At 39.9% G+C, this 12,487-nt stretch overlaps 1 protein-coding gene across 1 annotated transcript in view; it reads right to left on the reverse strand.

Moving 5' to 3' along the window:
• ints8 (integrator complex subunit 8) overlaps positions 1–12,487 on the reverse strand; it is a 40,005-nt gene that overhangs the window by 16,200 nt on the left and 11,318 nt on the right. Inside the window, exons 7-10 of the mRNA XM_082186713.1 lie at positions 7,046–7,228; positions 6,844–6,951; positions 6,512–6,667; positions 1,850–1,950 (exon numbers count right to left, since the gene is read on the reverse strand). Of these exons, the coding sequence (XP_082042839.1) occupies positions 1,850–1,950; positions 6,512–6,667; positions 6,844–6,951; positions 7,046–7,228 (548 nt within the window). The remainder of the gene's footprint in view (positions 1–1,849; positions 1,951–6,511; positions 6,668–6,843; positions 6,952–7,045; positions 7,229–12,487) is intronic.

Here is a 12,487-nt window from a genome sequence, read left to right on the forward strand (position 1 = left end):
ATATTTTTGATAATGTACCATAAGTTTGTATTGCAATTAAACTCATGTCATTCATGCCCACCCCATATTCATGTGTTTAAATTATTTTGGTGGGTCTTGAGATAGATTATACTTGTCTAGGTGGATCCTGGAATGGAAAAGTTTGTGAACCCTTGAACTACGTGACTACAGGACACTGAAAATATACATAACCGGAAATTAACGAGTTGTAGCATTTCAAAACTGAAATGCATCACAAAGCTCAGTGCAAGTAGTCCATTGGACAGATAATTAAATTAAAACGCTTCTCATCCGAAAGGGCACACTGTTTTAAAGTTATTTTTTAATAGTGGTCGACCGACCTATATTAAAATAATGGTTTTCTATTTTAATATACTTTCAAATATAATTCCTTTCGGTGATGCAAAGCTGAATTTTCCGCATCCTTACTCCAGTGTTTAGAGTCACATGATCCTTCAGAAATGTATGGAATGTTGGAAACGGTTGTGCTATATTTTTTAGAACCTGATAGATACTGTTTTTTAGGATTCTTTGATGAATACGTTTAAAAAAGAACAGCATTTATTAAAAATATTAATATTTTGTAACAAAATGAACTCCCGTTGAAAGGTTTGGGGTCAGTTTTTGAAAGAAATTAATACTTTTATTCATTTTATTCAGTCATTAAATGTGTTAAATGGATTTAATAAATCACAAAATAAACAAGTGATAGAAATATTTTCTAACAATATAAATCCTTATTATCACTTGTATGAATGCTGTTCTTTTTAACTTTTTATTCATGTATGAATCCTGAAAAAAGGACCACAGGTTCCAAAAAAATATTAAGCAGCACCACTGTTTTAACATTGATAATAACTGTGTATCAAATCAGCATATTAGAATGATTTCTGAAGGATCATGTGACACTGAAGACTGGAGTAATGATGCTGAAAATTCAGCTTTGCATCACAGAAATAAATTTAATTTTAAAGTATATTAAAACAAAACCATTATTTTAAATTGTAATAATATTTAAAATATTACTTTTTTTTTTCTGTATTTTTGGACAAATAAATTCAGGCTTGATGAGCATAAGAGACTTCTTTCAAAAATATTACAATTGTAATGTTTTCAAACTTTTGACTGGTACTGCTATGGCTTGACTTTTTTGCTCACCAGCCACTGTGGCTAGTGGTTTTCCAAAGTTCACTGGCCACAATTTTGTTGTTGGGAAATTACATTTTAGTTTGGCTGTGATGCATGTTTTTGGATGCCCAAACAAACAGCACAACTGAGTTCATGTGGAGCAGCATTTAGTGTGAACAAAGCCACTCTGAAATGTGTAACTTCCACATGTAAAAAATCTAAGCGTTGTGCTTCACTCTGAAACCCACCAAATTGGCTGTTAGACGCCACTGCTGAAATCCACCCACATTTGGTTAGACTAGAGTGTCAATGTCAAGCCCTGTATATACACATATAAACAAGTTGAATGTAATTTCTGTTGTTGTTTTTAATTTCTAATGTTTAATAAAATACAAATTTTGTATAAATTTTTTATATAAATTTCATTTCGGATTTAAAAAAAGGAAAAAAGAATGGAGACAAAAGTACACAGATCTATTATACTTTATGTACTGTCATTTTCTCAAAATAGTGTGATTCGCAGGGTTGCCTTCTTGCTTGACAGGCTTTTATTGTAAGTACCAAACACATTCTATGCTTTTTTATGCAAATTGAAAAATGAGGCTCTGAACATTTCAGTAGTTATTAACAGTCTCAGGTGCTGTCCAAAAAGTCATTTTGAACCCTAAATACACATATAATTATTCATTAAGCATTTAAAAAGCATCAAGCCATGTCTCACCCTTGTTGAAGCTTGTGCAACAGCTCTAGCTGAATTGAATGTCTGAAGCTGTTGGGTAGACTGAGTGCAACATTGTCCCTGATAAAGGCCTCGATCAGTGCCTACAGCAAAGACACAAAACAGAGATAAAAGTTACTAATATACAAATCAACAAATTCACATTTCAACAACTGCATAGTCCTGGCAAACCCCAGTGAAAAACAAATACTACATTTTCTCCTAGTATACAGTTGCAATCACAATCATTCAACCCCTTTGGCCTGCAAGACATTTTCCTGCCGAGAACAAAATTATACGAAAACAATTCAACAAAGGCATCAGTAAACTATTATAGAAAGTTTATTAATACACATTTGAGTGATTCTGACTGAGAATGTGAAGTTTTTGCAGAATATTTTATTCTTTATAACCTTCAAATATATGCTGCCTGTAAGTGCTTAGAAGATTCTGTCACCTCTCTACTTCAATCTAGGTCATTCCTCGCTTAAATATTTTCCAGATCACTGATAATCTTTGGTTTTCACATTAAAACTGCTTTCTTCAAATTCCACCAAATATTTTCAATTAGCAACATGCTAATCATTCTAACAAAACATGCTAATCTAATTCATGCTAGCGATGTACTGAAATATGCTATCAAAATGCTAAATAATGCTAGACACGTGCTAAGACATGCTAACAAAATGTAAAAGATTACGAACAACATAAAACATGGTAAGAAGCTTTTAAAGCTTTCAAACTTTCAGACAAGGCTTTGTCAACCCAACATAACAGTTTGTCCTGACAAACTTTACTTTCTAGTTTCTGAATTGTGGAAATTGTTCCACTTTCTAGTGGAACTGCAACATACTCAGGAGTAACTAATTTTCTGGAAAATGCATTAGTTGTCAAAAACCTCTGAATGTAAGACAATAGAATATAATGTCTTTTGATGGATTTACTGTTATGCTGACACCTTCAGTTAAGAACCTTGATTAGAAATGTGTGCTTTGACAATTATATTTTCACTGTTTGCAGAAACGCCTTGTTCCACCTTATAAATGTTGCCAAAATAAGACATATGCTGTCTTTGATGCTTAAAAAAAAAATATATTATTATAATCATAACCTCAACACTAGATTATTGTAATTCTGCTGCAGACAATAAACATCTGCATGTCCTTAAGTCCACTTAATAGACTGCACAGAGGATGAACTACTGCTGCTTCCAGATGGACACTACTTCTACCTGCATTTTACTATTCATTCCTGGATGGGCCTCAATGACTTCCCGTAAACTTAAAGGAACAAGCCGACTTTTTGGGACTTTAACTTATTCACCCGTATACCCCAGAGTTAGATAAGTCATACATACCCTTCTCATCTCCGTTTGTGCCGTAACTCTGTCTGACGCATCCACCGCTAGCCTAGCTTAGCACAAATACTGGAGGTAAACAGCTCCATCTAGCCTACTGCTCCCAATAAGTGACAAAATAACGCCAACATTTTCCTATTTACATGTTGTGATTTGTATAGTCACAGCGTGTACAAATAACAACACTCTGGGTACTACGAGGCTTCTAGAAGATGGCTGTGTCTCATGTGACCTTGTTATTTGTACACGCTGTGACTATACAAATCACAATCCGGACCTTTTTACAGAAGGTAAAAGTCGCCGTAATCTTTACTGACATTGTCTGTAATGATTACTGAGATAGCACATTGGACGGGACTAAAATCACTGAGAAGCTCTGATAATAATTACTTTACCCCACCTCTCCATGTTAAACTAGTCCCGTCCGAATAGGGCTCAAGTCATTTGCCAATTGGCCTACTTATACTATGCCCTAAAAGTATGTACCATTTTTGTGAAGAAAAATTACATACTTTTCAGTGTGTAGCAGAAGAGTAGGCAAGCTTTGGGATGTACTACATCATTATCGCTCTGTCGCTTAGTTATGTGCATCCTGTCACCAATTAAAATGTCAATCATCTTTTCAATTAAAATCCTCTAGTTCACTTTAAATTTAATTTCCTACTGTAACGGAAAGAAATGTAGTTGCATGTTGATCTGCCAGTAGTGGGTCTTTCATGTGGAGAACTCTCCTCATGTGTTTGCTTGATGCATTTTGAAAAGTTGTAACTAATAATCTTATAATGAATGTCATTTCAGTTCTACTTTATGAGTATGAATTATCAAGTGATTAAAAAGACAACAATATGCAAGCACTGGTTTTGCCACAAACTCAACTGACTGGCTTCTCTCCTGTGTGATTTCACACGAGTCTCTTCAGACATGAATTATGAGCTTCCAGAACTTCTAATTGAGACAATGAATAGACGTAAATAGACGTGTCACGTGAGAGATTCTTTCTACAAGGCTTTGTTCTAACTTTATAGTTCGAGTATTTAATTTGCAATAGTATTTAGTACTTGGGCCTATTGTGAATTAATTTTGGCTATGTTGACATTGGACATGCTTTTTTCCTACGGAAAAAAAGTTTATTTTGTGACAAAGACGTGGTTTTACTGTACTGTGCGTGTTCTACTGCGAAAAAAAAAAAATGTAATTACCTGAATACTAGGCCCATTTGTTTGCTTTTGGCTATAAGGAATATGAAGGAAAGTGAAGGAAGCGGGCAAAACTTTCCTGTAGAAAGTGGCCACTCACTGTTGGCCATGCCCTGCCAAAAAAAAAAAATTCTGCCAGTGTCTTCACACGATTTTAACACTTCGACCAATTTTGTGAAATCGTAGACAAGTGCCCAAAATTGAAGGCAAATCGGTGCTCGTTCACGTGAGTGACAATCACGAAGTGTGCATTATCAAACACGCGATCTGAGAGAATCGACGAAGCGTTCACTTCTGTGTGTGTTTGGTTGTGAAACGTAGTTTGCAGACCAGACAGAGTTGTCTGTGATTCTTCTTATTGTAAAGTCATGCAATGTGAACCCCCCTGTTGCCGATCCATCGTGCTGTGCACACAACTGCACCTGAATGCTACCTCAGACAGTCGTGCAGTCAAAAAAAATTTAAATAAAACTGTCACAGAGACGAGGTAGCCTATCTATACGAGTACAATATAATAGAATCATGTCTTAATGTCATTCTTTTTCACAGTATAAATTAATAGATTTATTAATTAAATCTTTAATTAATCTATTATTAAATCTAAAGTTATTCATTGAAGAGCTGCGAGTAATTTTCTCTTTGCCTTTTGTTGTTTGATTCACTTGACTGCTGCTGCGAGTTTAAGACCGAATGCAGATCTATCAATACACATATTTTCTCCCAAATATTTACGCCCATTTAAGACAAACTGTGTTTAAGTGAATACTCTTCAAGCCGGCCATTTTGACATATTTTTGTGTGTATTTGATCATACACCAAACCTAAAGTATATTTTGCTTGTCTAGTTGTGGTCCGTTTTTGAGCATACACACAGAAAGCTGCCTTGAAGTTGGAAACAGTGTCTCATGCACGGATTATTGTGCTTTTAATTATCAAACACATTCCACAATTTAGCAACATTCTTTTGATTATGTCGACTCAAGTCACAAGCAGAGGTGGACGAAGTACACAACTTCCTTACTTGAGTGAAAGTACAGATACTACTGGTCAAATATTACTCCGTTACAAGTAAAAGTTGTAAAGTCCTATTTTTACTTAAGTAAAAGTACAGAAGTACTCGTTTTTAAAAATACTTAAGTATCAAAAGTTAAAAGTAAATGTCAATGCATTGTTTTATTGTTGTTGCATTGTTGTATGTAATACTTAAAGTACCGTATGCCTCTGAATCTATGCCTGCATACCTACCCTCATATCAATATCACATTTATTTCCAGAACACAGTTCCAGTAGTGGGATTGAATGTGAGATTGAATAAGTGCACTCAATAACGTCCACAATGGTTTCGGACACCCAAATGGCTGTTCCCTCAAATATTGCCCTATTTAAAGTTTTTTGGCTTTTAGTATGAATATGTTCACCTTACTTTTATCTATAAGCTAGTGTGCAAAAAAGTGACAAAATTCGCATTTAGAAAATCAAACCCAACGTTGAAAATGAAAATCAGGTTTATGTCAGAATCCAATGTCAGATTGACGTTGATCTCCAACGTTGGACAGACGTTGTAGTGTGGTTGAAAATGAAAATCGGGTTGACGTCAGAAACCAACATCAGTCGGGTTCTGACGTCAACCCTACTTTTATTTTCAATCAATATCCAACGTCAATCTGACGTCGGGTTCTGATGTCAATCAGATTCATTTCCAACCAAAATGCAACCCCTGCAACCAAAATCATCCACTGACTGATGTTACTTTCTACTCAAGGACCTTGACAGAATTGTAGTGGAGTAAAAAGTACGATATTTGTCTTTCAAATGTAGTGAAGTTAAAGTAAAAAGTTTCCAGAAAAAATAATACTCAAGTAAAGTACAGATACTCAAAAAGTGTACTTAAGTACAGTACTCAAGTAAATGTACTTTGTTACTGTCCACCTCTGGTCACAAGTCATCACATTTGGGACTCAAGTCAAGTCTAAGTCATGTGACTCAAGTCCACAACCCTGGTTTTAATTTTTGTCATGTGATCATTAAGGGTTTTTAATCAATAAGAGTACCATGGTACTCTGTTCATCTCAAGCTATTTAATGGCACAGTGCATTGAGAGTTCTTGCTGACCCCATAATTGTGGTTCCTCATGAAGCTGCTGATCTGGCCATACGGGGTGTGTTGGCTCTCGTTTGGGTCGGAGGTTCCGGTCAGAGTTCTGCAGGCGCTCCAGTATCCAGCCAACCGCTGCTCATCCAAACAACAAAGAGTTGCAGAGAAATCCAGCTGCCATCAGACACAACAAAATGAATAAAGAAAGTCATGATTCAGAAATGTGTGTTGATTACCTCAACAGATTAGTACAATCTTGAATGCATTTCAGTTATGTCATGAACCTGATTAAATAATGACAGCATGTTCCTTTTTGGGTAAAGTGTTCCTTTAATTTGATTATGTCTCACCTTTGTGAAAAGTTCTCGAGCTATTCTGAAGTGTTCTCTGGCTTTCTCATACACTAACGTCTCAGAACAGCCTTGCTGAAAGTAAATGCCTCCTAAATCGTAATGCACCTGTCAGACAGATATGAACATTGTTTACTTTTAATAACAGAACATATCTATACATGATGAATGGGCACCGTTATATATTCTCTGTAGGACACACCTGACAGTGCAGGTGATCAGCGCTGATGTGCAGTCCTGCGGTGGAGGACTCAGTCTCTCCATTGGCTGTACTGGGATCAGCAGCTAGCAGGTCAAGGGTACGAATAGTGTGGATGTAGAAGTCTTTTTTAATGTTCAGGGCTCTTTCTAACACCATGATAGAGTCTGTAGCCTGTTCTCTGAGCTGAAAAGCAGAGCGTTAAACAAGTGACAGGGCTATGATGAGCTTTCTTTGAGAAAGAAAGTGGCATTTTGAAGAATATACAATGCATTCTCGCTACTGTCTGCTATTGCTTTATTGTGGCAGGGTTCGTACACATTTCTACAAATAAATTTCCATGGCTTTTCCATGACTTTTGAGGCAAATATTCATGACCTAATGTTCCATGAAACGTCTGTGTATACATGTAAGATAAGAAATTCAAATTTGATCAAAATTTAAATTACTTACAGCATATCTTAACTAATTAGTGTTATTCAAATAAATGTTTATTTACAAAGACTTTTTAAGTTACTCAATTATAAAGTTAACAGGAACTCATTACAGGGCCATTATTGTCATTTAATACTCTTGATATTGTAATAGGCCTACTGATTATTAAAGCTGATAAATAGAACACATAAAAATGTTTTTGTGTTTGGGGAAACTGCACGTCATATTCTGGCTACACAGATAAAACGATCTAACAATTTATGAATTAATGTAATGCTTTTTACGCATTCGAAAATGCAGACTACACAATCTTATAAGCATGATGAATAAATTATATTAACTGGAATAAACTGTATACAGAAAGGGAGCAGAGAATGTGACCGATCGAGCCCAATCTCCTGGTACTGCGTATCTATAGCACGAGTCCAAGCTTCCATTTTGCGTGCCCTTTATACGCATAAATGACCTTTTACAAGCATCCAATACACACTTTTTTTAGCGTACATATGATACGCACATACACACCCAAACGATTCTACCCAGAGAGTAAATTTTGCATACCAGATGAAAGTAAAAGATTACCTTTGCGTATAAAGAGCACGCCAAATAAAAGCATAAACTCGTGCTAAAGATACACAATGCCAGGAATGATCGTGAGGCTGTCCATAACTTGGGTCTAGTGTGAGTTTAGGCACTTTCACAAACACTGCATTTTGTTGTTTTATGAAGGGAGAATTCGCAAGTTTCAGTCAGAATTATACGAGTACTTGAACAAAACTCTTTGTTTCAGCGATGACTAATCTTAACGCCTGTGATTGGCCATCACACTCAAGCTCAATGGAAACATGTGTGATTGGTTATAATGCTCAACGCTATAAAACGAAACCTGATAGAAATGCCGCAGTCGAAATGGATTGATTGAACGTTAAGTATTGTAGTTTGTTCAACCAATATTATCACTTAAAAATACAGTGGGTACGGAAAGTATTCAGACCCCCTTAAATTATATTGCAGCCATTTGCTAAAATCATTTCAGTTCATTTTTTTTCCTCATTATTGTACACACAGCACCCCATATTGACAGAAAAACACAGAATTGTTGACATTTTTGCACATTTATTAAAAAAGAAAAACTGAAATATCACATGGTCCTAAGTATTCAGACCCTTTGCTGTGACACTCATATATTTAACTCAGGTGCTGTCCATTTCTTCTGATCATCCTTGATATGGTTCTACACCTTCATTTGAGTCCAGCTGTGTTTGATTATACTGATTGGACTTGATTAGGAAAGCCACACACCTGTCTATATAAGACCTTACAGCTCACAGTGCATGTCAGAGCAAATGAGAATCATGAGGTCAAAGGAACTGCCTGAAGAGCTCAGAGACAGAATTGTGGCAAGGCACAGATCTGGCCAAGGTTACAAGAAAAATTCTGCTGCACTTAAGGTTCCTAAGAGCACAGTGGCCTCCATAATCCTTAAATGGAAGACGTTTGGGACGACCAGAACCCTTCCTAGAGCTGGCCGTCCGGCCAAACTGAGCTATCGGGGGAGAAGAGCCTTGGTGAGAGAGGTAAAGAAGAACCCAAAGATCACTGTGGCTGAGCTCCAGAGATGCAGTCGGGAGATGGGAGAAAGTTGTAGTAAGTCAACCATCACTGCAGCCATCCACCAGTCGGGCTTTATGGCAGAGTGGCCCGACGGAAGCCTCTCCTCAGTGCAAGACACATGAAAGCACACCTGAAGGACTCCAAGATGGTGATAAATAAGACTCTCTGGTCTGATGAGACCAATATAGAACTTTTTGGCCTTAATTCTAAGAGGTATGTGTGGAGAAAACCAGGCACTGCTCATCACCTGTCCAATACAGTCTAAACAGTGAAGCATGGTGGTGGCAGCATCATACTGTGGGGGTGTTTTTCAGCTACAGGGCCAGGACGACTGGTTGCAATCGAGGGAAAGATGAATGCGGCCAAGTACAGGGATATCCTGGACCTCAGACTGGGCCGAAGGTTCACCTTCCAACAAGACAATGACCCTAAGAACACAGCTAAAATAATGAAGGAGTGGCTTCACAACAACTCCGTGACTGTTCTTGAATGGTCCAGCCAGAGCCCTGACTTAAACCCAATTGAGCATCTCTGGAGAGACCTGAAAATGGCTGTCCACCAACGTTTACCATGCAACCTGACAGAACTGGAGAGGATCTGCAAGGAAGAGGATACTCAAATCCAGGTGTGAAAAACGTGTTGCATCTTTCCCAAAAAGACTCATGGCTGTATTAGATCAAAAGGGTGCTTCTACTAAATACTGAGCAAAGGGTCTGAATACTTAGGACCATGTGATATTTCAGTTTTTCTTTTTTAATAAATGTGCAAAAATGTCAACAATTATGTGTTTTTCTGTCAATATGGGGTGCTGTGAGTACAATAATGAGGAAAAAAAATGAACTTAAATGATTTTAGCAAATGGCTGCAATATAACAAAGAGTGAAAAATTTAAGGGGGTCTGAATACTTTCCGTACCCACTGTATATTCTATTATATAAATATTTTTAAACTAATTTCCATGACTTTTCCACAAATTTCTAGGTTTATTTATTTTTCCAACTTTTCCTGGCCTGGAAATTGCCATTTTAAAATTCCATGACCTTTCCAGGTTCTCTTACGAGAGTGCTCTCGTACTGCGTAAGTATCTTACGCTAGGGGAAAATCCCTTTTCCGCGAGATATTGAAGCCAAAAAATTATCCTTAATTTTGTATTAATGTAAAACGCGTTGCAGCAGCATACAGACATAGGCAAGACGGCTCGCGTGCCTATTGACTGTCCTGTGGCAACTGCAGCAGCCTATCGAGCGAGGCCAAGTGTGACGTCAGACCCAATGAGGGTGCTTCGCGCCCGCTACGTCACATCCCGCCGAAACGGGCGTGGCTTAGGCCTATAAATCCGGCTCGCAGGCAGCTGATATCTGATTTTTCATCTCTTCAGTGAAGCTCTCGCATCGCTGGATCCGGAGAGAAGCCGCGCCGTCTGAAGAAGCCTTTTCAGCGGGACAAGTCGACACTCTGAAGCCGCTGGCCGCGCTGCCTTCAGTCGCCTTCCTGCTGCGCTATCCGAGGTTTTTCAAGACGCCCCTTTTTCAAGACGCCCCTTTCCTGGATGAGGATCACGCAACTCTCGCGCTCGCTGACGGCGACTGCCCTCACTGCGAGCTAGTGACTGCCTATGGTGACTCTGAGGACTCGCCTGGCATCCTTCTCCGAGACTGCACCTCCGCAGTACCGCGCCGTAAAAAGCGCCGTGCTCAACGGGCCCCTTAACCCCCCCCCCCAAACCGCAAAGCTCGCCGGTTCGCCCGCTTGCCTTGCCTGCTTCGCTAGAGTCTGTTCCTGATGGACAGCGGCCGCCGTCTGCCGCCGCTTCCGTCGTGGATATCGACCAAGAAGCCGCGTCTGTGGGGGATGATACCTGCTCTCCCTCTGTTCGAGCCGCGCAAACTGCGCCGTTCACAGGGGATGTCAGGAGCGGACGGTGACGGGGCTAGCTTTCTCTATCCTTCTGTTCGAGCCGCGCAAACTGCGGCGTTCACAAGGGAGGCCGGAAGCGGACGGTCGGGGTTAGCTTTTTCTTTACGTTACAAGAAAGCTACCCTTCCCCTGCGCCCCATTCACGCGTCACTCACCGGCGAAAGGAGAAAAGAGTGTTTTAGTCCCGCCTAGGCCGGACTGACCTCAATTCCTCACACATTTCTCAGGTCCCTCTTAAGTTCAGGCGACTGGAAATGTCAATATTGCAGCAAACGAGCCTGTTATAATACAAGCACGCGTGCAAACAAACGCCGAAGAAAACATGTTGACGCTCTGTTATATGCTCGTGCATCTGGAAGCCTATGTGTTACCCCCCTGTGGCTCAGTGGTGGAATCTTAGGTTTTTCGCACGAGAGACCCGTGTTCGAATCCCGGTCTACCGGCAAATAAATTATGCCGTCAATGCTTCGCTCTGTCAGGTCCCTTAAAAGGCGACTGCAGATGTGTATTTTGCAGCCAACGAGCGCGTTGTACAACCCGCTCGCCTGCACCCAAACACCGTTTCTATGGTTTCCGCGCGTCACTGGCGAAAGGAGAAAAGAGTGTTTTTAGTCCCGCTGCGGCCGGACCGACCTCCATTTCTCACACATTTCTCATTCCCCTCTGAAGTTCAGGCGACTGGAAATGTCAATATTGCAGTAAACAAGCCTGTTGTAATACACGCACGCGTGCAAACAAACGGCAGCATGTTGACGCTCTCTGATATACTCGCGCTAACTGAATGCTTATGTGTCTTACCCTGTGGCAGATTCTTAGGCTTTCACGTGAGAGACCCGTGTTCGATTCCCGGGTCTACCGGCAGATAAAATTATGCCGTCAATGCTTTCGTTCTGTCAGTTCCCTTGAAAGGCGACTGCAGATACATATTTTGCAGCCAACGAGCACGTTGGACAACCCGCTCGCCTGCACCCAAACACTGTTTCTATGGCAACTTCTCGCTCGTTCAGTTCCAGTAAATGCGACTGTTCCAGTGTATTCTGCAGTAAACAAGTCGGCGACACAGCCCGCTTGCCTGCACACAAACGCTGCTTTTACGGCTACCCAGATAAATCCCATAAGAGTGTTCCGGCCATGGCCGATGGTGTTATGAGTGTAGAAAAAATGGCCACTTCCCAGTGCTCATTCCTACACACAAGCACAGCCCGTCACACAGGGCTCGCGCACATAAAATCGACCCAGATCGATTTCGGAGTGGGTGCTAGACATTATAAAGAAAGGCTATTCGCTACAGTTCTGCCGACGCCCTCGCAATGGTGCGACGCGCGTCGAAACTACGGTGAAAACAGAAGTAGCACACCTACTTCGAGCCGAAATACCAAAACTGTTGAGCAAAGGGGCCATAGAGCCTTTATCTCAAGCTCAGAGCGAAGGGGGGCTATACGGCAGATACTTCCTGGTACCGAAAAAAGACGGGGGTCT

This window comes from Leuciscus leuciscus (genome assembly GCF_965113295.1).
Source record: "Leuciscus leuciscus genome assembly, chromosome: 12".
Taxonomy (NCBI): Eukaryota; Metazoa; Chordata; class Actinopteri; order Cypriniformes; family Leuciscidae; genus Leuciscus; species Leuciscus leuciscus.